General features: G+C 51.8%; 2 protein-coding genes across 4 annotated transcripts; both read right to left on the reverse strand.

Annotated features, from left to right (window-relative positions):
- Positions 1-3,477: 3,477 nt before the first annotated feature.
- SYT5 (synaptotagmin 5) lies at positions 3,478-11,633 on the reverse strand. 3 transcript variants are annotated; one of them, XM_082368224.1, is made up of 9 exons: positions 11,497-11,633; positions 8,776-8,878; positions 8,037-8,209; positions 6,273-6,392; positions 5,990-6,157; positions 5,498-5,665; positions 5,084-5,201; positions 4,670-4,803; positions 3,478-4,056 (listed from the first exon to the last, which is right to left on the reverse strand). In XM_082368224.1, exons 2-9 carry the CDS (start codon positions 8,852-8,854, stop codon positions 3,856-3,858), a joined length of 1,161 nt encoding a protein of 386 aa, XP_082224350.1. In that variant the 5' UTR covers positions 8,855-8,878; positions 11,497-11,633; the 3' UTR covers positions 3,478-3,855. The 3 variants fall into 3 exon arrangements, with proteins under 3 accessions (XP_082224350.1, XP_082224349.1, XP_082224351.1); XM_082368223.1 differs by lacking the exon at positions 11,497-11,633 and adding an exon at positions 10,007-10,187; XM_082368225.1 differs by lacking the exon at positions 11,497-11,633 and having other exon boundaries at positions 5,084-5,198; positions 8,776-9,055.
- On the reverse strand, positions 10,803-23,814 carry PTPRH (protein tyrosine phosphatase receptor type H). The gene is given in 16 exon segments (XM_082368206.1): positions 10,803-11,422; positions 11,521-11,550; positions 11,554-11,656; positions 12,506-12,666; positions 12,872-12,994; positions 13,362-13,415; positions 13,419-13,496; positions 13,593-13,669; positions 13,935-14,025; positions 14,689-14,779; positions 20,433-20,480; positions 20,597-20,675; positions 22,181-22,320; positions 22,322-22,377; positions 22,381-23,062; positions 23,280-23,814. Coding segments are annotated over 15 exon segments (1,359 nt in total). The 5' UTR covers positions 22,483-23,062; positions 23,280-23,814; the 3' UTR covers positions 10,803-11,296.
- Between the last annotated feature and the right edge of the window lie 2,028 nt (positions 23,815-25,842).

A 25,842-nucleotide genomic window follows, 5' to 3' on the forward strand; every position in this document is an offset into this window, starting at 1 on the left:
TTAAAAAATGAAGTTGGCAGACTAGGACCATGGGCTGTCTATTTTTGTAAATAAAGTTTTTTATTAGAACAAGGGCCAGGATTAGGATAAGGCAGAGTGGTCCAAGTGAAGGGTCAGATCCTGTCTTTAAATTTTTTATATTTTATTTATTTTTCCATTAGTTTTGAATTTTAAAAAATATTGCATTAAAATACTATCTTGATTACTGGGTGTGTTGGTTTTGGTGACTTTGTTTTTGTTTTTGTTTTGGCTTTGCCTTAAATTTTGGGACCCTTGTTCTACTCTGGGAAATACTATAGGATGGTGTGGTAGTAGGCATCTCTTCTCAACTCTATATTCAGACTTCACATTGGTGGCTTGAAATCAGCCACAGTGACAGTATTTAAACCACGGAAGAGGGCAAGCTACACAACAGGGCTTCAGAGAGATGGTAATAGCACACCTCAGGAACCACACCAAGTCCTCTTTTGTCTCCAGGTCTATATGGCTTGTGTTTTTGTTTATTTATTTACTTGGCTGAGCCAGGTCTTAGTTGTGGCATGCAGGATCTTTTTTTTTTTTTAGTTGCAGCACATGGCACCTTTTAGTTGCGGCATGTGAGATCTAGTTCCCTGACCAGGGATTGAACCTGGGCACCCTGCATTGGGAGCATTGGGAGCGCGGAGTCTTAGCTACTGAACCACCAGGGAAGTCCCTTTATGGCTTGTGTTGCTCCTTCTAACATCCTCCCCTTCTCCCCCTGGAAAACTCCAACTCATCCTTCCAACCTTAGCCAGGGATCTTCCTGAGTTCTGCTCCTGCTTTTTCAGCAGATGGCCACTGTAGTCTACCCTGTGACTCCCAGTACTTTATATCTGGGGTTGAGGACGCTTGAGAATGTGGCTTTTGGTGCCAGACATGGCTGGGTTTACACCTTGTCCTGTCACTTGCTGGCTGAGAGAACTCGGCCAGGTGACTTAACCTGTCTGTGAGTTCCACAAGGGCAGGGACTCCAGTGAGGCACATCTCCAGATCATCCCCAGCACCCAGCCCAGGGCACAGCACCCAAGGAGCCTCGGTTCTCTGTCCCCTCTCCTCACCCTGCTACAGGAACTTAGCCAAGTCAGTCACCCTCTCTGCCTCAGTTTCCTGCTCTGTAAAATGGGAAAGGTAACATGCAGCTAGCAGGAGTGTGGTGGGTTAAAAGGAGGTCCACCTGCCTGCTGAGGACAGTTCTGGTTAGCGGGAAGGAAATGAAGGCTGAGTTTTCAGCAACGCTCCAGGAGTGGGCCAGCCAACCTGGGCCCCTCCTGAGTCAGCCTTCAGCCCACTAGAGCCCCAGATCCTGACTGTCTCCAGTGAGACATAATGTCTTTTATCTTCATCACCACCACTCTCCACAACGCTTCCTCCAAGGAGGAGCCAGAGTAATCTGAAATGTGAACCAAGCCATGCCACTTCCCTCTAAAACCCTACTGAGGTTTCTCACTGCAGGTAGATACAATCCCAGTTCCTTAGCTTCACTTCCTAGTTCCTGTGTGATCTGGCTCTTGGCTGTGTCTCTTAAGTCATGTCCCCACCCCCACCCCCATACATCCGCCCTGATGCTCCTCTCCAGCCGCACTGGCCTCCTGGCTCTTTTGAGAATACATCAAGCCTGTTCTTGCCCCCAGGGCCTTTGCGAGGAACTTGGGGTTCCTTCTGTATGGAATTTTCTTCCCCCTCATCTTTGTGTGTGTGTGTGTGTGTGTGTGTTAAAATACACACAATACAAAGCTTACAATTAATGATGTTTAGTACATTCACAGTATTGTGCAACCATCACCACTATCTAGTTCCAGAAATTGCTCATCACGCCATAAGGAGACCCCATACTCATTAATCAGTCACTCCCCACTTATCCCTCTCCCTAGTTCCTGAAAACCACTAGTCTACTTTTTTTTTTCTCTGTGGATTTGCCTATTCTAGATATTTCATATAGTTGGAATCATACAATATGTGGCCTTTTATGTCTGGCTTCTTTCACTTAAAATCGTGTTTTCAAGGTTCATCTATGCTATAGCATGAATCAGTACTTCATTCCTTTTTGTGACTGGATCATATTCCATTGTATTTCCCCTTCATCTTTGGAAGCCTCATGCCTTCTTGTCATTCATATCACAGCCTAAACACTACTTCTTCAGAGAAGCTGCCCCTGACAACCCTTTTTAAATGATCTGAGCCCTTACTAGTTTCCTTCCCAGTTTGGTCGCCACTTGTAATGGTTTTATACTTCTCATTTGTCTGCTTACTTGTGGAGACATAGACCCAGGGATCCCAATGTCATCATCTAACTCAGAACAGATTCAATCCCAGGATTTAGAGAAGGACTTCCTTGATGTATGATCCTGAGCAGGTCATGTTAATTCCCTGAAGCACAGTTTCCTCATTTGTCAACTGGGAATAATGATCGTGTCTATTTCATGAGGTTGCTGTGAGGATTATTATCAAAAGTAGCAAAAGTAATAGTAATAATAGTAATAATATATACATAGTACTGTCTTTATAAAGATGCCCCCCACTCACTCACACATGAGAAATTACTGCATTCCTTTGGAGAAATTTTTTAAATTTCATGGACCTCACAACCTAGGTAACTGATCAGATTTCCCTTTTCCCATTGGCCACCAGGAAGCTCAGGGGTAAGTTCTGCCCCTTTCCTTAGCACATGGCAGTACTTGTTGGCTCATTTTCCACTTTACCTGATGCTCAGAGAGCTCTCTTGCCAAATGCCATGGACCTTTGTCCATCACCTGAAATCCTGACTGGGATGAGATGGGGGAGAAGCCAATAAAATGATCAACTTTCCTAGACACAGACTGAGAGAAAGAATTTGTTGAAAAAAGAATGAGGTGTAGCTGGAACTACTGTGTCTCCCTGAGGAAATCTTGCCCTTTCTCTCATTCTCTGGGGATTTCATTCCTAGACGCTGCATATCTACTTTGTTTCCTTGATGACAGTAAGTTGCTTGGGAGTAAAGTCTGGATTTGCATCTATTTGGGGGTCCCCAGCATCCAACAGAAGCTGGCACACAGAGGGCCTCAGGGAATATAGAAAGGATGGATGATGCAAGGAAGAAAGAAAGGGAGGGAGGGAAATATGGGTATGAAAATCTATGTAAATCATGGGTGAGGGAGTGGATAAATTCATGAATAACTAAGTGAATTCTCATTGACTCCTCACAGCAAATGTACAGTAGGTATTAGTATTATCATGATTTTTTTCAGATGAGGAAGCTGAAGTTTGGAGGGGTGAGTGAATGAATAAGTGAGGGAGTGAATGGGAGAGTGAGTGGGTGAAAGGATGGATGGATGAGTGGGTGGGTGAGTTTCCGTGTGTGTTTCCAGGATAGGCAGCCCTATCCCTGCCCTTGTGTGGTCCCACCCCTGGAGGGTCCCTCCTGGGTTTCCAGTCCTCACCCCTACCCACCCCCATCAAGGAGCACCGGTCCAGGCCAGCAAAGTTGCTGAGTATTTATTTGGTCCCAGGAGCGGTGCAGGAATCAGACCGGGGACAGGAGTGGGTGACACTGTGCAGGAAAAGGGGTACTGGGAGCCAAGGGGATAGTAGGCTGGGATCACTGATTGTCAAAGCAGAGGGCGGGACCCTGGGATGGCGGGAGCCCAGACTGCTCCCCTCCTCCAGGGGTCCCTGGGGCTTCTGGGCATGTGCCATATTGGGGGAGCTGGCAGGTTATCATGATTGGCATAGTGGGGGTGGGGAGAAGGCAGGAATGGGTAGAGTGGGGGGCGGGTGTTAGCGTTCAGAGAAGGCTTAAAGGTGGGCATGGACGTGGCTTTGGCCAGGAGTCTGGGGTCAGGGGCTTGAGGGTGGGGATCAGGGTGCTGGCGGTGGCCTCACTCGGTCAGGGGGCCGCAGCGAGTGCCACTGGGCGATGGGCCGCCGGGGGTTGGCCAGCATGTCTGCCCAGTGCCGCAGGCCAGCGCCCCCGGCCGCTGCCCCTACGGCCACCCTCCCGATGGCCTCGTTCTTGCCCAGCTTGTCGTAGTCTAGCACAGTCAGCTCCACCTGAACCTTCTGGGGTGGGCAGGGGAGGAAGAAGAGACAGAGAGTGGGGTAAGGAGGTAACGCGAGGGACTCAGGTATCATTGCTAAGGAGACCCTCTCCCTCGCAAGCCTCATTCTGAGGGGCCTTCCTAGGCCGCCGGGCTAAGGCTTCATCTGGAGCTCGGACGGGGGGGTGAGGGGCGGGGGGGGGGGCGGAGCGCCCTGCGGTTGGTCACAGGGATGCTCTGGAGTCTTCCTGCGATCAGATTTCAAAGGAGATAAACTCGCAGGATCCCCGTTGCTCAGGGGTTGTTAGGAGGCTCCTTAGGGTCTGCTTCCTAAGGGGGCAAATCTTCAAGACTTTGAAATGGGTGGAGGGGCCGGGCCTTAGGGTTGTGGGGAAGTCTCTTTTTCTCAGTAACCAGAGCTCCTGAGGGCAACGGGCACCCTGGTCTTGCTTGGGGGCGGGGCTTCCTGGTCCTCATGGGAGAAACTGAGATTGAGATCACAATCAGACCCCCAAGACCTGGCTTCTAAGGGTTGCTAAGGAGTCTCCCTTCCCTTAGCAACGGGGGTTTCTAAGGGCCTGGGACTCCGGGGTAAGGGCTGCTCTGGCAGGGGCTATGGGCAGGTCTGAGCTCACCTGGACCTGGTCACAGGGCACCTCGAAGCTGAAGGCCTCGTTGTAATAGGGGTTCAGAGTATTCTTCTTGATGGTCGTTTTCTTCTTCCGCACCTTTTTGCCGCCCTGCAGCAGGTGGACCTTGACATACGGATCTGGGGAGAGGGAGGAGGAATCTTATAACCCCACCACTCTGGTGAGTCCAAAGGGATCAGATTGAGGGGAATGCATGAGACTCTTCTTTGGAACAACATGGAGACAGCCCATGGACCCCTCAGGTCTCCCTTTCTCTGTCCCCAAATAGAATCTAAATCCTCCATGACAGCCTGGACCTCCCTCTCCCCATGAGACCCTCGGGGCCCAGACACTGCCAGAACCTTAGCCAGAGCACCTCCCCCGCCCTTCACCACCACCATGTGCTTGCTTCCCACACACCTGACAGCCCTGCTACATCCATCTTCTTCAGGTTTTTAGCCTCCAGGACGATGACGGTGAGCTTCCCAGCCGTGGGGACATAGCGGAGGGAGAAGCAGATGTCACCTAGTTTCTCCTGCTAAAAGATGGAGAGGGACCCATCACCGGAACCGGGGCTCCGCATCCAACCCCTCTGCGATTTTTCTTCCCTCCCCCTCGTGTTGAAATGGTATGGTCCAGAGTTAAGACCCAGGTGGTACAATCCGAGGGGGACTGCCGAGGGGAGGCGTTGATCCACCAGGATAGACCTGGGAGCTACTCTTCTGCAGCAGGTGGAAGCGCTGGAGCCCGGAGGATCGCGGAGGCCTGTGATCTGATTGGCCCGGGGTTGAGGTGGGCGGGGCCATATGTGGGGGCGCGGCCACGCGTGCTCACCTCCTCCCGAGGAGCCGCCTGCAGCTCCCGCCAGGCCAGCACTGGCCGCCCCAAGTCCACGGAGCTCATGGGGACCCGCACCTCCCCAATGGCGTCGTTGCGGGAGAAGCGGTCGAAGTCGTATACTGCCATGACCAGTACCCTGCCCCCCAGCTCCACGTAGGGGACCTGGGGGAAGGGGGACGCAAAGAAAGCACACGGTGAGAGTAGGAAGTGGGACACAGCACATCCAGGTGGAAGGCGATGAGCGGGGGCAGCAAGGGTCCCAAGGAACAGTTAGGGGGGTGTCAATGGACCCCAAATGGGACAGCCCAAGGACCAACGAAGCAGTCCAGGGGCCAGTAGTGTCCCCCAAAGGGACAACGCAGGGTCCAGTGGAATAGTCCCCAGAGCTGGTAGCTGCCACCAGTAAAAGCTGAAGATACCGGTCCCTAGTGTCCCAGAGACTGGGGACAGGCTGCCGGGCATAAAGCACTGAGGCCACGAGCTCACCTTGAAGGCAAAGTTCTCCCCAAAGTGTGGGTTCAGCGTCTGCCGATGCACCCTGGTCTCGTGCCGCCTCCGTTTGTCTGGCAGCAGGTAAACCCGCACGTAGGGGTCAGAGGAGCCACCGAGGTCCAAGGCTGCCAATCCCTCAGCTTGCACGATGCCCACCAGCAGCTGTACAGTGATAAGGGGACCCTAGTCTTAGCTTCCCTTCCAGAGCCTCCTCCAAGAAGGGGCTGGAACCCCTGGGACCCTCCCCTCCAAAGCATCTCCCCTCCTCCACACCCACCTGGCCACTCTGGAAATCATAATCCAGTGAGTACTGTAGTCGTCCTAGTTCATGCTTCTCTGCCACCTGCTGCCCTGGCCCAGATGGTGTCGGCTCCAGCTCCTCCACTTCTGGCTGCACCTTAGGGAGCCAGGGGCAAGGGCAGGTGAACTCTTCCCCTGATAGTGATATCCACCAGGCGCAGAAGCCAAAGGAGACTCACAGATCCCTCCAGCTATACCTGAACACTTGCACGCTAAGCAGAGTCGGTGTTTGATTAGTGATGTCTGCCACAGGTGGGACTAGCCATGGCAACACAGTGTGGTACGGTTTGTCAGTGTTTTATTAGTGATGGCTGCTACCGGTGGGGCATAGACGTGGTGACACGCATGCAGTGTGTTTGTCATGCCTAGACTAGAAAAACAAGCACTGACAGTGTCTCATTGCCTACAGGATGGATGCAGATTTTAGTTCACACATTAATGGATGTATTAGGGTGATTGTCCAAATTGCCACATTGATTAGTGATCTTGGACAGAAAATATGGAGGAAAAATGGCATATTTAGTACGTATTTGCCAGTCTAAACTAGAACAACAAAGTCAGAAAACTTCTTAAAGTAAGCCACCGATTTTCAAAATGCAATGTGAATCAGAATTCCCCTGAGTAGTGTGGTAAAATGCCTTCACTTCAGAGATTCTGATTCAGTAGGTCTGGCACAAGATCCAGAATTTGCATTTCAACAAGTACCTGAACTGATTCTGATGCCGATGGGTCTTTGGAGTCACTGGCTTAGGGGAGAGGGATGGAGACTGGATACCAGGGCCCTACAGGACACCCCTTAAGGGTAATAATTATAACAGCTATTTGTTGAAAAGGGAGGTAAGGAAATACTAGCTATGGTCCACAAACTTGAGGCTCAGAGACAGACAGTGAATTTCCCAAGGTCACAGAGCCGGTTGCTCTGGGCTGGAAACCTAGGACTCTGGCTCCCAGGAGAGCCTCATTCCACTCTGCATTCAGAGGCCCAGTGCTCAGATACTTGCACCTGTAGCTTTCCACGCCAGCGACGTCTTCCAACTCGCGTTTGCTTCAACCTCTCAAGGCTGCCATACAGCCCCCTCCCTTGTCTCCTTGCCCCAGACGTGTCCTCCACAAGGGTTCCAGGGGATTCATCCTAAAGCCCATGTGCCCTTGTGCCTCTCCCACTCAAAACTTCTGTGGTTCCTAATCACCTTCATTACATGGGTACTGCTGAGCTCTCCAGAAACCTCACCCTAGAGCACAGGATATCTGTATGCTATACCCCAGCTATTGTGAAGAATGACTCTTTGTTCTCCAAATATCCCTCAGGATCAGGATTCCAGGCCTCAATACATGCTCCTCCTTTGAGGTAGAATGTCCTTCTCTCTGCTCTCAGTTAATTCTGAGTTCCTTTGGGTCACAACACAGAAGTCACCTCCTCCAGGAAGCCTTCTCAGACCCCCTAGGCTGTCAGGTGGTTTCTCTGCGCTCCCATATGCCCTGTACTGCCTCTAATGTGGCACATACCACCCTGTATTTTGAATGTCTATATGAGCATCTGACTTCCCCATCAGACTGGAGGTTCTTGTGAATGTCTGGTCTATCTCCAGGTCCCCAGGTCCAGTTTAGGGCTAGACACACAGGGGAGATGAGCAAATACAGCGGGTGTAGGAGGGATGGAGCAGGGACTGAGGCTGCTGGGCCGTTGAGAGGAGTAAGGGTGCAGGAAGGAGCAGGGCTGAGGGGCTGGGCCAGGCCACACCTTGTCTATGTAACTCCGGCCCAGCTCCTTCACTTCCTGAAGGTGGACCTGGGCTTGAGCCTGGCTCTTCTTGCCCATCCGCCTCCGACAACGCTTCCGGTAGAGACAGAAACAGCAGCTGAAGACGAGGAGGCCTGAGACCAGCACGATGGTGGCCAGAGCCCAGGGGGGCACTGCAGAGGACATGGAAACAGCAAACATTGAGGCCCTGAGAGACAAGCAGGCTGATTCATTCTGTATGACACGCGTCAGCTGAAATTCTGGCCTTGTTTTTCCTCCAGCCATTTCCATTCCATTTTATTCCCATGTTTTCCTTCCAACTGGTCTCACATATAAAACTATTTGAAGACCTAAGGCAGGCTGACACCATCTAGATTTTCTTGCCTATTAGGATTAGTTCCACCTCCTCTTCTACCCCCGTTCTAATCTTTCTGCTCAACTGCTGTGTTTTAGAAGGCTTAACCCCTCCCTGGGCCTCAGTCTTCCTCTTTAAAAGAAGGGAGAGGTGGACCTTCCAATTCACCAATCCACGGTTCCATTCCATTCCACACCCCTTGATTTGGTTCCTGATTTTCTTGCAAACCTGTCCCTTTTTCATTTCATTTAGATTCCAATCCAGGATGCCGACTATAATCTCACCCGTACTTTCCAGCCCGCCGGCCTGAATACACCCGTTCGAACCCCACCCCTGGGAATCCTAGCCTGGCTTTCCTTCCGCTCCACCCCGGGTTTCGCTCACCAGGGCCGTGGCTGATGCGACTCGAGTCAGGAGGCGTGTCGGTCGCTGGAGGCCCCGGTGTTGGGGGCTCCGGGAACATGGCGGCGGGGTCTTACTGTTCTTTCTGCGGAGGCACCCAAACGCTCTAGTCCCCCCACACCCACCCCGTGCATCCGTTGAGCCATCCGAACAACAAAGAACTCCAACTCCCATCGGCACCCTGGGCCGTATGGTCCCGTATGGGAACCTGCCAACCGCCGCGAGGCATGCTGGGGGTTGTTGTTTCAGCCTTCCTGCGACGGAGGGCGAGGGTTTGGGGTGGATTCCAGGACCAAGTCTCATCCCAAGGGACGCCCCCTCCCTCCAAGGCCGCCAGGAATCCAATCCCGCTGACTTCTGTCCTTTCCTTGCCCTTCCCCGGGGCCTGAACCGGAAGTGGGCGAGGGCAGGCGTGGGAACCAGCGCACCGGTTTGCCCAGAGCAACGGCTGGCTCCGCGAGGGCGGGGTGAAGGTAGCGCTGGTTGCCCCGGCAACGGCCTGTTGCCAGGACAACGGGCGGGGCTGACGCAAAGAAGCCGAGTCCCAGAGGCGCAAGCTGGTTCGGTTCCCCGTCCCACCTGGGACCTCAGACCCGGATACCCGTGACAAGCGAAGGTGGGGAGGACGCAGTCTTGCCTGTCCGTCTGTCCACGCGCCCACAGCTGGCTCCTCCCTCCACATCTGGCCCTGGGAGTGAAGACTCAGGCTGCCCTCCCTCTCCCACTCTTGCGGGGAATGTGGGGGGCGGGCGGCTGCCCTGCTGCCTTGGCTGGGCCCTCACATCCTTTTCAGCTTGTTTGTCTCTTCCGCGCACCCTGAGCTCTCTCTTCACACCTGTCCTCGTGACCGCCTCGGCCTCCATTCCTCTCTCGACCCCACATCGAGGTCCGTCTCCCCGTCGGCTTCTCGCCGCTCCTCCGTCTGGGTTGTCTGGCCTCTGCCTGTTGTCTGATCTCAGTCTACCGGGGTCTTGCACCCTCTTCCACTGCCTGCTCCTCCCTTCCCTCTGGCTCTTTGTCTCCACACCTGTCTCTAAATCCCATTCTCCCCGTTTCAGGCTCCAGCCCTCCCACTCCTTCTGCTGGTCTCTCCCAGTGTCCCCGCCACCACACACACACGCACAGACACACACACACACACACACACACACACCATCTCTCTAGGGATGGGAATGAGGATGGGGCTTAGGGAGGGGGTTCCAGCGGCTCCTACCTGCTCGGTGGCTAGACAGGACCCTCCCGAGAGACACCGAGGCGCCGGCCCCGCCCGGACCCCGCCCCCGCACGCGTGTGGCTGGCGCTGTCCTGGGTGCTGATCGCGGAGCGCTGTGGGGCGGGGGCTCGGCCGAACGGAGCCGGCGCGGGGTGTGTATGTGCCCGTGTGCGTGTGTGTGAGCGTGTATATGTGTGTGAGAGAAAGCCTGTGTGTGGGAGTGTGTATGTGTGTGTGCGCGTGCGTGTTTGGAAGGTGGAGAACCCCGCCCCGGCCCTCGTCCCGCCCCAGCCTGGAAGCACCAGGGCGCCCACGGATATCTATCTATCCTGGTCCCAAGGATTTTCTGCTTTCTAGTTCAGCCACCTGGCATCCAGACCCCTTCTCCCCACCCCAGCCCCCGGGACTGTCCATAGAACCGGGCTCCAGGATATCGGGTTCTAGGACCCAGAAGACCCTCTCCGGAGACCCGGCTATTCAGATATCCAGACGGGAGACTAAGCGTGAAATTCTCCAGCAAATCCGATACAGACTTCACTCCACCCTCTAAGTTCCCCTAAGGCCGGGCCCAGAAGGCAAGCCCCCATGCTCCTAGCTCCAGAGAAGTGAGTCCACACTGCCCAGACCCTAGACCTGCAGGCTTCTCGGAGAGACTCAAATGTCCAAACCTACATTTTTCAGGTGCAAGTTGTGAGTCCCTCTAGTTTCCTCCCTAGGACGTTGGCCTCAGTACCTAAACATCAGGAACCCATCCCAATATTATTTCCAGACCCAGAAATCCAATGGGGCAAGTGTCTCTGGGGAGAATAGTGATTTAATAAATTATGGGATAAAAGAAAAAATATGTACAGGCAGTGGGGTGCAGGGAAACCTCAGATCCTCGAAGACTGATGATTTAGTTTCTGGAGTAAAATATGGGCAGGATCGTGCCTGGCCTGCCCTTGCTCCTTGGGTGGCCAGAATTCTGGACCCTCATTACTTCTCTCTTCCTCAGAATTCAGCTTGTTTCCTTGAGACCCTGCAGCCTCTTCCTCCCTCAAAAAACAACAAGGAAATCCTAGATCCCATCCCTCTCCTTCTTCAAGGAACTGGAAATCCAGGATCTGGGCTCCCACCTGACCTCTCTCCCCCTCCGGAAAGCAGGAGTTTAGGCTGCCAGCCCCCTCTTCCTGCAGGGCCCAGGAGTGTGGGACCCCAGCCCTCTGCTGTCCCAGGGGTCCAGGTATCTGGGCTGAAGTAGGGATGCAGAATTTGAGTCTACATGGGCTGGGGTCTCAGCCCTCCCACAACTTAGGCCTCTGTAGGAGCTACATTCTCAAAAAGCAGGTTCTCATAGGTGGGCCCCTTCTCAGCGGGCACTGGGGATGACTGTTGCAGAAACCTAAGGATGCACTGGTGCAGGAACACATACTGGGCCTGGGGACAGAGCGCGGGCAGGTGAGGGTGCGCTACTGAGCCTTGGCCTGCTTTCCTCTGGGGCCCCACCCCACCCTGTGCCGGAGGGTCCCCATCACCTCAGTCTGCACCATATGTGGCCGGCTTTCTCACATCTCCATCACGTGGCTGAAGGGCCCCATGAGGCCCTCACACTCCAGCTGCCGCAGCAGGACATCCAGGGCAATGAGGGTGCTCGTGCGGCCCACGCCAGCGCTAGGCAGAGACAAGACGGGTCAGACCACGGGAGGGGGGAGTCTCAGCTGACAGGAGGGATCTGTGTTTGGAGCACCCAGGGGTCAGGGTGTTCAGTGAGACTATTCTGGAGGCTACAGTGTTAAGTGGGGGTTACTTAATTAAGTAGGAAGTAATAACAAATGACTATGCTCTGTGTTCTATCTATCTGCTAGGCCCTGTTCCAGGTGCCTTATGCGCTTTTTTCACTCCTCCCACTCCTAAGAGGTAGGAACCATTAGTTGAGCGTGCCCATTTTACATATGGGGCAATGGAGGCTGAGTGAGGTGAAGTCGATTGTCCCAGGCCACTCAGCTAGTAAGTGACAGAGCTAGGGTTCACACACTGGAAGATGAGCTCCCAAGCTTGTCATTTAAAAAAATTTTTTAAACATGAAAATGACCATTTTATTTTATTTTTTATTAAAAACAATTTTTTTTTGGCCGCGCTGTGAAGCTCGTGGGATCTGGGCCCTCGACAGCGAAGGTGCTGCGTCCTAGACACTGGACCACCAGGGAATTCCCCCAAGGAGCTGTTTTAAATGTTTCTTAAAACCTTTGGCTGCCTCTCCCTCCTGCTCTTCACCCCTCCTCCCTCCTTCTCCCCACGCATGCCTCCTCCTTTACCTCTTTTTCTTTCTTTCCCATCTCTTCACCTGTATCATCATTCTCGACCTGCATCACCGCCCCTTCACCTTCTGCCTCCATCTTCTCCGTCCCCTCCCCATCTCCTCCACCTCCTCTAGAAGTTCCTAAGGACCCAGAGAACCCTGGTTTCTGAGCCCCAAGGGGGCGGTTTCCTCACAGGCAGAGGGCTCTGGCTGGTCCTCACCTGCAGTGCACAATGGGGGGACCTCCCCCCACGGTCTGGTCCAGCCACTGCCGGAGCATCTTCCAGAAGGCCAGCAAGGGGTCTGGGGAGTGGGGGACACCGTGGTCTGGCCAGGTCACGTAGTGGACCTGACGCACAGATAAAGTCTTCTGCTCTTGCATCTAGAGGGAGGGGAGTTGGGGGGAGCTCAGGACCCGGGGGCTGGTTTCTGACCGGTGGGGACATCCCTGGGGCACATGGTGGTCCCTTGCGGGAGTGGCGGAAGCTTAGACTTCACGGGGAGCTCTGGGGAGGGCACTGCCTGGAATAACACAGGGGAGGAATTGAGGGTCAAGGTGGGGCTGACGGGGTGGGGTGGGGGCTTACGTGCCGGAGCTTCAGGTTTCGTACTGTCCAGTTCTCCACCACCTCCTCACCCACCAGGGTCACTTGTAGGTGCCCATGGGTGCAGGGCTGGGCGTCTAGAGGCCAGTAATACTCACACTTCACCTGGGGGAAGACTGGGGCGGGTCAGAGTACAGGAGGCCCCAGGGCACCTTCCCTGGTGCCCCTCCGCAGGGTGGCTCTTGTATTCAGTGCCGGGGAATCCCCCCCTGCTCTGGTGACAAGGCAGGACCCACGGGCAGCCAGGTGTAGATTCATCCCAGCCGGGAGGACTCTTCTCTCCCAAGGTCCTTGAGATCAGCTTCACCCCGTAGGTGGACAAATGGGCGGACTGGGGGAGACAGGAAGGTTGGGGCTGTGGTGGAGGGAATCAGTGAGGTCTAGGTCAAGGGCTACCCTGGGATCAGTGTCTGGGGCAGGGTCACGGGCTGGAGCTCAGGGGTCAGCACCCAGGACCCAGGTGTCCTCTCACCCGGGCAGACTCCACGCAGTTGGTCAGCATGAGAAGTGTGGGGCTCCGCTGTCCCTACACCAGGCGCCAGAAGTCGCCCACAGTGTGGGGAAGGGGGCCCTGGGCTGCAAGGAACTCCCGGAGGCTCCAGAGACCCTGGGTGAGGAAACAGGTAGGTCACGTCCCGCCTCACCTGGCCCTCGTCTTCCGACGCTCATTCAGCATCCTCCCGGCTCCCAGCCGCAGCCTTACAGGGATGCAGCTGGCGTTGATGTACTCGGAGCCCGGCTCCCCAGGGAGGGGTGTCAGGGGCACACGGGACCAGTCATCTAGGGGAAGAGGCCGGCATTAGCGATGCAGGGGGCAGGGCGGGAGACCCAGGGATAGAGGTCACGCCGACACGTCACGCTGCACACAGACAAGGGGAGCTGGGAGAGGGGCTGAGGGACCTCGGGCGGGAGGAGCCGGCCTGGGGTTTCTCAGCTCACGGGGGCAAGAGCTTTGTCCCTCACGGGGAATAAGGGACAGGGGTCAGGCCTAGGGTGTTGACAAAGTCACGGCTGAGAACAAAGTCAGCAGAGGCTCATGACTCACAGGGCAGCACGTTTCTGTAAGGGTTCTTGGCGCTGTTCTCCGGAGCTGAGGCCACCGTCTGGGACTGGCTGTGGTCCTCCAGGGCCAGTTGCTGGGGGCGAAGTGAGGGGAGGGTGCACAGGTGCTGGATTTTCTCTGCCCCGCCCCAGGGATACCCACGTTGCTCCCTCTGCCTTCCTAAGTGCCACCCCACTCACCCCTTACACCCTGGAATTCTGTAGCACCTACAGAAATAGGATGAGTAGGACTTCCCTGGTGGTGCAGTGGTTAAGAATCTGTCTGCCAATGCAGGGGACACGGGTTCGAGCCCTGGTTTGGGAAGATCCCACGTGCCACGGAGCAACTAAGCCCACGAGCCATAACTGGAAAAAGCCTGTGCGCAGCAACAAAGACCCAACGCAGCCCAAAATAAATAAATAAATAAATTTATTTTTAAAAAAAGAAATAAAGAAATAGGATGAGTGTGTGCACCATCCCCAGGGGGGCATTTGGGAGGATGGGCAGGAGGATGGGGACTGGTGAGGTAGGTGAGAGAGGAGGGGTCAGGGGAAAACCAAGGTGCTGCTTTAGGACTAACCCATCCAACCAACACTACAGTAAGAGTTCAGTGAGTCAAAAAGGTGGATAATCATGGCTGAGAATTTCTGTATGAGCCAACCAAGTATGTATCCCTGCTTCTGTTCAATCCCAAAGGGGTGGAAAGGTCTCGGTGGGCACGTGGGGCTCGGCTTGGCCCCCTGTGTTCTCACCCGACCTGGTACTCCTCAGCAAAGCCACAGCCGCTGCCCTTCTCGTGTTTCCTGACGTGGTCGGCCAAGTCTTCAGCCAGGATGTCCCCTGGGACGCTGTGGGGGAAGAAGGGCACATAAACCTCCTTTAACCTTGCGCGCTTGGGATAAAAGAAAAGGATTTTGTTTTCTTTTTTTACCTCCCCAGGACTTATTTATAACTGGAAGTTTGTACCTTTGATCATCTTCACCCATTTCACCCTCTGCCTCTGGTAACCACCAGTCTGTTCTGTGTATCTACAAGTCTGAGGATTTTTAAATTTTTAAATTTTGGCCACGCCGCACAGTTTGTGGGATCTTAGTTCCCCGACCAGGGATCGAATCCGGGCCCCTGGCAGTGAAAGCACCGAATCCTAAACACTGGACCCCCAGGGAATTCCCTCGAGTTTTTTTTAGAGTCCACACACAGTAAGTCCCCTACATACGAACCTTCAAGTTGCGAACTTTCAAAGACGCGAATGTGTGTTCGCATGTCCAATCACATAAGGCGTGAGTGAAATTGCAGCTTGCCCTCTGTCTCCTATGGCTAAGGATCCTTCAGCTCTGCCATCTCCCACCTCCTCTCCCTCCTCCAGTCAGTAACTCTTTTTGCCTGTTCACTCGATGCCAGCCCCTGTATGCCAGCTGTTATACTGTACTACTGTACTCTTCAAGGTACTGTACAGTAAGATTAAAAATGTTTTATTTTTTGTGTTTGCTTGTTTTTATGTATTATTTGTGTGAAAAGTATCATAAACCTATTACAGTACAGTACTGTATAGCCAACTGTGTTAGTTGGGTACCTAGGCTAACTTTGTTGGACTTATGAATGCAGTCTTGGAACGGAACTCATTTGTGTGTAAGGGACTTACTGTATAAGTGATATCTCATACCGTATTTGTCTTTCTCTGTCTGACTTATCTCACTTAGCATAATGCCCTCAAGGTCCATCCATGTTGCCACAAATGGCATTACTTCATTTTTTTTTTTAAAGATTTGTACATGGATCATCATAACATCTTTATTATTTTTTTTAAATGTTACTTTTTTTAAAAAATTTATTTATTTATTTATATTTTTTTTGGCTGTGTTGGGTCTTCGTTTCTGTGCGAGGGCTTTCTCTAGTTGTGGCAAGCGGGGGCCACTCTTCATCGCGGTGCACGGGCCTCTCACTATCGCGGCCTCTCTTGTTGCGGAGCACAGGCTCCAGACGCGCAGGCTCAGTAGTTGTGGCTCACGGGCTTAGTTGCTCCGTGGCATGTGGGATCTTCCCAGACCAGGGCTCGAACCCATGTCCCCTGCATTGGCAGGCAGATTCTCAACCATTGCGCCACCAGGGAAGCCCACTTCATTCTTTTTTACGGCTGAATAATATTCCATTCTATATGTATATTACACCTTCTTTATTTTAATTAATTAATTAATTAATTTCGGCTGCGTTGGGTCTTTTGTTGCTGTGCATGGGCTTTCTCTAGTTGCAGTGAGCAGAGGCTACTCTTCATTGTGGTGCGAGGGCTTCTCATTGTGATGGCTTCTCTTGCTGTGGAGCACAGGCTCTAGGCACACGGGCTTCAGTAGTTGTGGTGCACAGGCTTAGTTGCTCCGTGGCATGTGGGATCTTCCTGGACCAGGGCTCGAACCCATGTCCCCTGCATTGGCAGGCGGATTCTTAACCACTGCGCCACCAGGGAAGCCCTATATTACACCTTCTTTATTCATTCATCCATTGACAGACACTTAGGTTGTTTCCATATCTTGGCTATTGTGGGTAATGCTACTACGAACATGGGAGTGCAGATATCTTTTCAAGTTAGTGATTTTGTTTCTGATTCATCAATTGCATTTGTAGGTATATATCCAAAAGCATTGAAAGCAGGGTCTCAGATATTTGTACACCCATGTTCATAGCAGCATTATTCACAGTAGCTAAAAAGTGGAAGCAAACCAAGTGTCCATTGATAGATGAATGGATGAAGAAGATTTGGTCTAACCATACAATGGAATATTATTCTTCCTCAGGAAGGAAGGAAATTCTGACACATACAACAACGTGGATGAACCTGGGGGGCATTATGCTGAGTGCAATGAGTCAGTCACAAGAGGACAAATAAGAGGACAAATACGATTCCACCTATATGAGGCACCTAGAGTCATCAAATTCATACAACCAGAAAGTCGAAGGGTGGTTTCCAGGGGCTGGGAGATGGGGGAGATGGGGAGTTAGTGTTTAATGTGTACAGAGTTTCAGTTTTGCAAGATGAAAAGAGTTCTACGGGGAATCTCCTGACGGTCCAGTGGTTAGGACTCTGCGATTTCACTGCCGAGGGTGCGGGTTCAATCTCTGGTCGGGGAACTAAGATCCCACAAGCCACGTGGCGTGACCTAAATAAATAAATAAATAAAGTTAAAAAAAAAAAGAGTTCTATGGATGGATGGTGGTGATGGTTGCACAACAATGTGAATGGACTTAATACCACTGAACTGCACACTTAAAAATGGTTGAGGTGCTAAATTTGTTATTTGGAGGTTGTTTGTTTTTTACCACAATCAAAATTTGTTTTGACTCAAAAAAAGGAAAGGGTATTTCTTCTCCCGCTTAGGACCACTGCCCTTCTCTGGGCCCCAGTTCCCTGCGGCCCTCTCTAGCCATGGTTCTTCCCTCTCTGCTGTATCTCTCCCCTCTCCTCTTTCCCTTTTGTGTGTAAACATGCTAATCTCGCTTTTGTATTAAAAAAAGAATCCTTTGACCTCCTGTGGCTCCAGCTCCAGCTCTTTGTCTCTCTTCCCCTTGTAGTATAGTGTTATATATACAATGTTATGTATACAGTCTTGACTCAGTTTTGAGACCCTGGTTGGAGGTTCGTCAGTTTACCTTCTTCTTTTTTGCGTGATTGTTTTTTTTTTTTTTGGTTTTGGGTTTTTTTTTTACACTTTTGTTTATTTATTTGGCCACGCTGCATGGCTTGTGGGAGATCCCTGACCAGGGATTGAACCTGGGCCCAGCAGTGAAAGCCTGGACTCTTAACCACTGGACCGCCAGGGATTTCCCCAGTTCTCCTTCTTGAGAAGCTGATTAAATCCACACCCTCACCACCTCCCCTTTCGGGATCCATCTGCTGGAATCCCCGCCAGGAACAGGGGACGGGCCCTGTGCATCAGAGTCTAGTGAAATGATTCCAACGAAACCCGTTCGCCTTGGATTGCCCACTTCTTCCGGCAGAAACCACAATAAAGCCTCTTCCTCAGGTGTTCCCCGACCTCCCAGCTGACCCTGGTGCTTCTCTGCATGGCCTTGCTTGGTGTTAACGTGTAATCCCTCTCTTGGGATCTGTGATTGTAATGAACTATCTTTCAGTGGTGTCTGTCTCTGGATCCCTTGGCCTTATCACACCTAAACAATAATAAGACCTATGAAAACACACCTTCACATTCAAACTTCTCACACTGACCGGTTTTCTCTGCTTCCTTCCCACCCTTCACCACGGCCTGGTGTCTACACCACGACTACAGGGGAACAAGGACTTTTTTCAAAGTCCCCTATCTTATTTGCCTCCTTATCACCAATTCCAAAGGCCACCTCTCAGTCCATCCTTCGCGTGAGTGCTCAGCAGCATTTAGCACCTTTGGCCGCGCCTTCCTTTCTTCCGGATCCACCCTCTTCCTGAACACCCTCTCCTGCTTTGCACCACCACCGCCTCTCTGGCTCCTGCTTCTCCGTCTCCTTGGTGGGCCCCTGGTCCTCTGCCCATCCTAAAAGGTGGGCATCCCCGGGAGCCCATCCTCAAGCCCCCCTTTCTCACTGGACACACACTTCTTATGGGGTTTGTCCACTTCCTTAGCTTCGCTTTCCATCCATTCATCTGTGATTTTTGAATCTCCGTTGCCAGTCCCTACTTCTCCCCCTCCTGAGCTTCAGAGCTGTTTTCCCACCTGCCTCCTGGAATCTCCACCTGTGTGTCCTCGAGCGTCATCGCTGGGACATCCAAACACGCACGTTGAGGTTGAGGAGGGCAAGATGCTCAGCACACAGGTGGGGCCAGACTTGGAATCCAATGGGCGCAGTGATTTGTTGCAGGTGCCATATAATGGACACAGGGTAAGGAGGGGAGAGGTCACAGGGTGAGTGGGGCGGGCCGCTGGCCAGGACAGATTCTATGGCGAAGGAGAAACTGGACATCATCGTATTTACTCTCCCTCATGCCCCTGCCTCTGATGGCCATGCCCTCAGTTTATACCTCTTTCTTTTGCACCCAGGCCGTCTCAGCTGGTCTCGCAACATCCCTTAACTCCCTGGCCTATCTCTCCTCTATTGATCCCTGGGGATCATTCTGACAGAGATTTGATGATGATTGACCCAACCTAAAGGGGACTCAGAGCGATGAAGACATTTGCACAAACGTTTTTCTGAACCACGGAACTCTGTGTCCAACAGCCCATTCAGCACTGTCTTCACTCACGTGTCTGACAAGCATCCCAAAATCAGTGCGTCCACCACTGAGCTCCTGATACTTTCCCCAAAACCTGCACCCCGCATAGTCATTCCGTCTCAAGTAACGGCCATTCCAGCCTCCCTGGGGCTCAGGCTAAATTCCTTGGGTTCACTCTTGAGCCCTCTCTGAATCCCACACCATACATCCATTCTTTAACCAGGTCTGCTCTTCAAACACTCAAACGGCATCTTGAATCTGATTCCCTCTAACTATTTCCTGCTCCAAGACATAACAGACATCTGGATTATATACAGACGTCTTCCTTTGCTTCCCTACTTTTGCCTTTGCTTCATAAAAATGTGAGACTGTGTCACAGGTCTATTGAAAACCTCCAAAAACTCCCATCTCAGGATAAAACCAAAGTCCCCACTATCACCTACAAGGCCCAACCTGATCTGATCCCACCTGGTAACTCTCCGACCTCATTTCCTACCCGCCGCCCTGCCCCCGCCCCGCCTCATCCACTCTGCTCAGCCTCAGGGACACACTACATTCTCCAAACACGCCAAGCCTGTGCCTGCCTCGGGGCCATCGCACTTGCTGGTCCCTCTGCCTGGAATGCCTTTTCCCCAGCTGGGCACAGGGCTCTTGCCCTCACTTGCTTCAGGTCTGTCCTCAAATGACTTCGTCTCAGTCATCTTAGTAAGGCTTCTCCTGGACACTCTATTTAAAATATTCCTCCATCCTTCCTGCCTCCACCTCTTGCTTTATTTGTCTCCAAGTAAGCATCACATTCTTTATCATCTTGGTTTTGTTTTTTGTTTGTTTGTTTGTTTTGGCCGCACTGCGCGGCTTGCAGGATCTTAGTTCCCCGACCTGGGAACCCGTGCCCCCTGCAGTGGAAGCGTGGAGTCCTAACAACTGGAACGCCAGGGAAGTCCCAATCATTTTGTTTATTAATGGCTGCTTGTACTAGAATGTAAGCTCCACAAGGGCAGGAATCTTTGTTTCAGCCAGTTTCCTCGGCACCTAGAACAGAGCCTCACACTTAACAGGGGTTCAGTGAATGTCTTTTTGGATAAATGAATGGAAGTCCCAGAACTGAGACTGAAAGAGACTCCACAGCCACCGGCCCAGGCTGCTTAGGGAGTGGGCAGCAGTGAAGGTATTGTGATCCCTGCCGCAGCGGGGATCTGAGGCTGGTGTGGGTGGATTCCCTGGCCCTGCCCTCTGACCTATACAGTGACCAGCCGGATTTGACCTGACAGTGAGTCTTTTGGATGCTCCCCAAACCCACTCACCTGAATACCAGATCCCTGGGTGCTGGTTTCTTCTCACTCTTCTTATGCCTGGGAAAAGGACACGGGGATGAAAGGCTTGGGGAGTGAGGCCAGAACCACGGATCCCCATCTTTCCCCAGGCCCCCTCCCTCCTGGCCCCCGATGATCCCTGCGCCGAGTCTCACCTCCTCTTCAGGAAGACAACCATCAGGCCCACCAGGATGAGAAACAGAAGGGGACCGACTATGGCTCCGACGATGGCCCCTGGGGGACGGAGACGTGGAGGGCTGTGAGAGCCTAGGTCTGCTCTCCTGCTGTCCCATCTCCCCTACCTGTGTCCTCACCCAGACTGTGATCAGAGGGTCTAGAGGGTAGATTCGAGGGCAGAGAAGGGAAAGGAGAAAGCTTCTGGATAGAGCCCTACCTCCCACCCAACCTCTTCCCCTGAGGTCCTCACTTCCCAAGGAGCCTGATCCAACGGCATCACTTTCTCAGGAGACCTGGTTGTTAGAGAGTGACTCTTCCCCAATTTGGCCTAGACTAGTCGTTCTCAGAGAGGGCGATTTTGCCCTCCAGGTGACATTGGGCAATGTCTGGAGACACTTCTGGTTGTTACAGCTGCGATGGTGGCACCACTGGCCTCTAGTGGGTGGAGGCCGGGGAGGCTGCTCGACATCTTACCATGCCCAGGGCAGCCCCCACCTCCCCATCAGAAAGAGTGATCCAGTCCAGGATCCAAGAGGACCTGTGTTCTCAGAGACCCTTCTTGCTAAACCAAAGAATCCTGGACAGTGGGACCCACTGAACCCAGTTTGGAAGAGCATCCATTTATCAGTACACCAAACTCCAGTGTCTCCAGATCAGAGACCCCATCTCATAAGAGGCTTTCATTCCTAGGAAATGGCTGACAGGGCCCAGGGAGGCCCATGACCACGGTCAATGGTACATGATTAAAGATTTCCTGAGTGTGAGGTTCAAACTTCTTCAAATACCCCACTGGTGGGTGAAAAATGGTGCGGCCGTGTTGGAAAAAAATTTGGCAGTTCTTCAAAAGATTAAACACGGACTTACCATATGATCTAACAATTCCACTCCTGGGTATACACCCAAGAAAAATGAAGACATACGTCCACATGGAAACATGCACACGAATGTTCAGAGCATTACTCATAATAGCCAAAAAGTAGAAATGGCCCAACAGATCCATCAAACAGATGGATAAACAAAATGTGGTCTATCCACACAATGAAATCTTATTTTGGCAATAAAAAGTAATGAAGCACTGATACACACTAGAACAGTGGATGAACCTTAAAAACATTATACTAAGTGAGAGAAGCCAGTCAAAGAGGACCACATATTGTGTGACTGTATTTTTAGGAAAGCTCTAAAAGAGGCAAATCTATAGAGACAGAAGTAGGTTAGAGATTGCCAATGGCTGGTTGGTGGGGGATTGGGGAAATTAGGGGGTGATGGCTTAAGGAGATGACTTTTCTTTATGGGTTAATGAAAATATTCTAAAATTGATGGTAATAACGGTTGCAAATACTGCAAATATACTAGAAGCCAGTGAGCTGTTCCCTTTCAATGGGTGAGCTGTTGTATGTTATAGGAATTACAACTCAGTAGAGCTGTTTAAAGAAAGCAGGAAATAAAACACAAACAAAAAGGACTCCATGGGTTGGTGAGACTCAACAACAGGGCGTGAAGGGGTCTGGAGAGAATGTCATTGTATCAATAGCTCTCTGTCCCCGTGGGGCTCTGCTCACCTGTGCTCTCGGTGTGGCAGGTCACGGAGGCAGACTGGGCCCTCATTCCATCCCAGACGGTCGTGATGGTGGCTGAGTAGGACTGAGCCGGCCTGAGCCCCGACACCCACACGCCTCTCCCACGAGAGGAGCTGTCCTGGAGTCCCGCTGCCGCCCACCTCCAACTCAAAGGCCTCATAGCCTCCCGGGGGGCAGGGCTAGGTAAGGATGACTCCGTGGCCTCCCGAGGCGCTGATGCAGGCGGTGATGATGACGGGGTCCGGGGCTGGGTGGAGGGAACAAGACGAATCAGTAGGATCCATCCAGGGAGGCTTTCCAACTCCCCACTCCTCACCAGTCGCGCCAGGTCTCTGAGAAATAGCTTACCCCTTCCTTCCCCCAAATCAAAATACCTCTTCGTCCCTCATTATCTGTTGTCCCCAAATAGACGTGCCCCCCCCTTAAACTACAACTCCCATGAGCACTTGGACTCTCTGTGTCACTGCAGCTCATCAAGTCATGACCCCATGGCCTGATGGGATTTGGAGTCCACTCACCTTCATTGCTCCCAGGTCTGATTGATCTAAGTTACTACCTGGACCTTTACAGGAAACGTTTGCTGGCCCATGACATAGTTATTTTCACCAGCACTTTTAGGTTCACGGCAAAACAGCAGAAGGCACAGGGATTTCCCATACACCCTCTGCCCCCATCATGCATAACCTCCCCCACTGTCAACATCCCCAAAATATATACATGTTACCATTGATGAACACAATGATAATCATCCAACGTCCATATTCCATTCCTTTTCGTGGCTGAATAATATTCCACTCAATGGATAGATGACAATTTGTTTCTCCATTCACCAGCTGATGGACATTTGGGTTTCCACCTTTTTGGCTGTTAAAAATAATGTTGCTTGAATTGTATGTTTTCAGTTGTATGTATGAAAACATTGTACGTTTTCAGTTCTGTGGGGCCTGCCCCCAGGAGGGGCCACACTCTCTTTTTACAGACTCCGTGGCTATCCTCTTTCTAACCCGCTCCAGCTGCCAACCCTGTCTACCCCTCCACCACCAGCTCACAACCCCCTTCAATCTTCCCAGGAGTTTCTCACTATTTTTGCTGCTCAGTGGACATCAGTCTCTCTGCTCCATGCTTTCCTCTCCTCGTGTGGTTCAAGAACTGAAGCCGTGTTCGTTCACCATCTTGAAGCAATTCCCTGCCCGCCTGCAGGTGTTTACCCAACACCTATGGCTTCCTGCAGGCAGGACCACAGGCTCAACCAGCACCGGGGACTCCAAGGGCAAACAGCCTCTTCCAGCCCTGGCCAAGCTTACACTGTGGTGAGGAGGCAGACTGGGAAGGTAACCGCAGAGTGACATGAAGTGGGCTGCCACGGTGAGAGCACCGAGGAAGCACCTGTCCCTTAGTGGGAGGTGACATTGGGGCTGAGTCTTCGTACAAGAGCAGGGTTTGGTCAAGTGAAGAACTGCATTGGGACGTCATCACAGGCAGAGGGGAGAGCCCATGTCAGGGCTAAGAGGGAGGAGAGGGCTGGGGGCAATCTGGGGGGATTTCTGTGTGGCCAGAGGGCCAGGTGGAAATGGGACTGGAGGGAGTGACCTTGAAGTAGGGGTCAGGCCACCCGGTCCCAGCCTAGTCTCAATCTATAGTTAGCCTGTGGGGTTGGTGAACACGTGGAGATTGGGGAGAGGAACACTTTCTGGATAGGGCATGGAAGCTCTGTGCCCTCTCGCCACACCTTGCCCTGTGCCTGTGCTTCTTCCATCTGGCTGTTCCTGAGTTACATCCTGTAATAAACCAGTGATCTAGTAAGCAAAACGTTTTTCTGAGTTCTGTGAGCTGCTCTAACAAATTAATTCAACCCGAGGAGGGGGTTCTTGGGAACCTCTGATTTATAGCCAGTTGGCCAGAAGCACAGGTTAACAACCTGGGCTTGTGATTGGAATCTGAAGTGGGGGTGGGGGGTAAAATGTGGCAGTCTTGTAGGACTGAGTCCTTAACCTGTGGGATAGTGTCAGAACTGAGTTGACTTGTAGGACGCCCAGCTGGTGTTGGAGATTGGCTTGCTGGTGTGGGGAGCAAGCCCCACACTGGAATTGAGTGCAGAGTCGTAATTGTTTATCATCATGAAACACTGAAGGATAAACAACAAGGTCCTATTGTATAGCACAGAGAACTATATTCGACGTTTTTTTGTTTTTGTTTTTGTTATTTGGCCACACCGCAGGGCATGGGGGATCTTAGTTCCCCAACCAGGGATCGAACTCACGCCCCCTGCATTGTAAGTGAGGAGTTTTAACCACTGGACCACCAGGGAAGTCCCGGGAGAACTATATTCAGTATTCTAGGATAAACCATAATGAAAAAGAATATTAAAAAAAGAATGTATACATATGTATAACTGAATCACTTTGCTGTACAGCAGAAATTAACACATTGTAAATCAAGTATACTTCAATTTAAAAAAAATTAAAAGAAAAAAGAAAAAAAAACACTGAAAACAACCCAAATGATTGGAAATACCAACATTTAAAAATGAATTATGGGTAATTCTCTTGCAGTCCAGTGGTTAGGACCCTGCACTTTCACTGCCGAGGGCATGGCTTCAATCCCTGGTCGGGGATCCTGCAAGCCACGCGGCGCAGCAAAAAAAAAAAAAAAAAGTGAATTATGCTAGTGGCTTCCTTGGGCTGGAGGGGATGGGTGATTTGTAAAAGGCACGGGGTCTCTTCTGGGGGTGATGAAAATGCTCTAAGATTGATTGTGGTGATAGCTGCAAAACTGTGAAAACACTAAAAACCACATGCACACTTTGAGTGGGCAGTTGGTGGTATATGAAGAGTATCTCAATAAAGCTGCTATCATAACGTTTTCAGGAATTGGATATAAATGCCTCCAAACAGAACATGGTCACAGTATAGTGATTACAGACAACAATGTTGTATCATAAACTTCAAAGTTGCTAAAAGACTAGATCTTGGGGGCTTCTCTGGTGGCGCAGTGGTTGAGAATCTGCCTGCCAATGCAGGGGACACGGGTTCGAGCCCTGGTCTGGGAAGATCCCACATGCCGTGGAGCAACTAGGGCCGTGAGCCACAATTACTGAGCCTGTGCGTCTGGAGCCTGTGCTCCGCAACAAGAGAGGCTGTGACAGTGAGAGGCCCACGCACCGCGATGAAGAGTGGCCCCCACTTGCCACAACTAGAGAAAGCCCTCGCACAGAAACAAAGACCCAAAACAGCCATAAATAAATAAATAAATAAAATAAACCCAAAGTTAAAAAAAAAAAAAAAAAAAGACTTAATTGGTCCCACCACAAAAAAAATAAAGGTTGTTATGTGATGCCATAGAGATGTTAGCTAACATTACCAGGGTAATCATATTGTGACGTATCAGTGTATCAAATCAACACCAGTACACCTTAAAGGTACACAATGTTTTATGTCAACTATATCTCAATTTAAAAAACCAGAATATGGGCTTTAGACAGATGGAGGCTGGGAATATTGCTCCTTTAGCACGTTTCCCTGGGGTGGAAGGTTGTTCTGGGGGGCCCTTTAGGAGGGGAGAGGGTGCTCACTTTATTCACCCCCCAGTTAGTCTGTCATGAGTCTCCCACCCTTAACGGCTGACAGAGTGATGAGGACCTCGGC

The sequence above is a fragment of the Balaenoptera borealis genome, assembly GCF_965194805.1.
Source record: "Balaenoptera borealis genome assembly, chromosome: 19".
NCBI lineage: Eukaryota > Metazoa > Chordata > Mammalia > Artiodactyla > Balaenopteridae > Balaenoptera > Balaenoptera borealis.

Excerpts from the sequence above, each read along its gene's own strand:
- SYT5 (XM_082368224.1), bottom strand. The coding sequence starts at position 8,854 with ATGTTCCCGGAGCCCCCAACACCGGGGCCTCCAGCGACCGACACGCCT. Across the intron at positions 5,666-5,989 it reads GGGAGAACTTTGCCTTCAAG|GTCCCCTACGTGGAGCTGGG; the intron begins GTGAGCTCGTGG and ends CCCTTCCCCCAG. Across the intron at positions 5,202-5,497 it reads AGGCGGCTCCTCGGGAGGAG|CAGGAGAAACTAGGTGACAT; the intron begins GTGAGCACGCGT and ends TCCATCTTTTAG.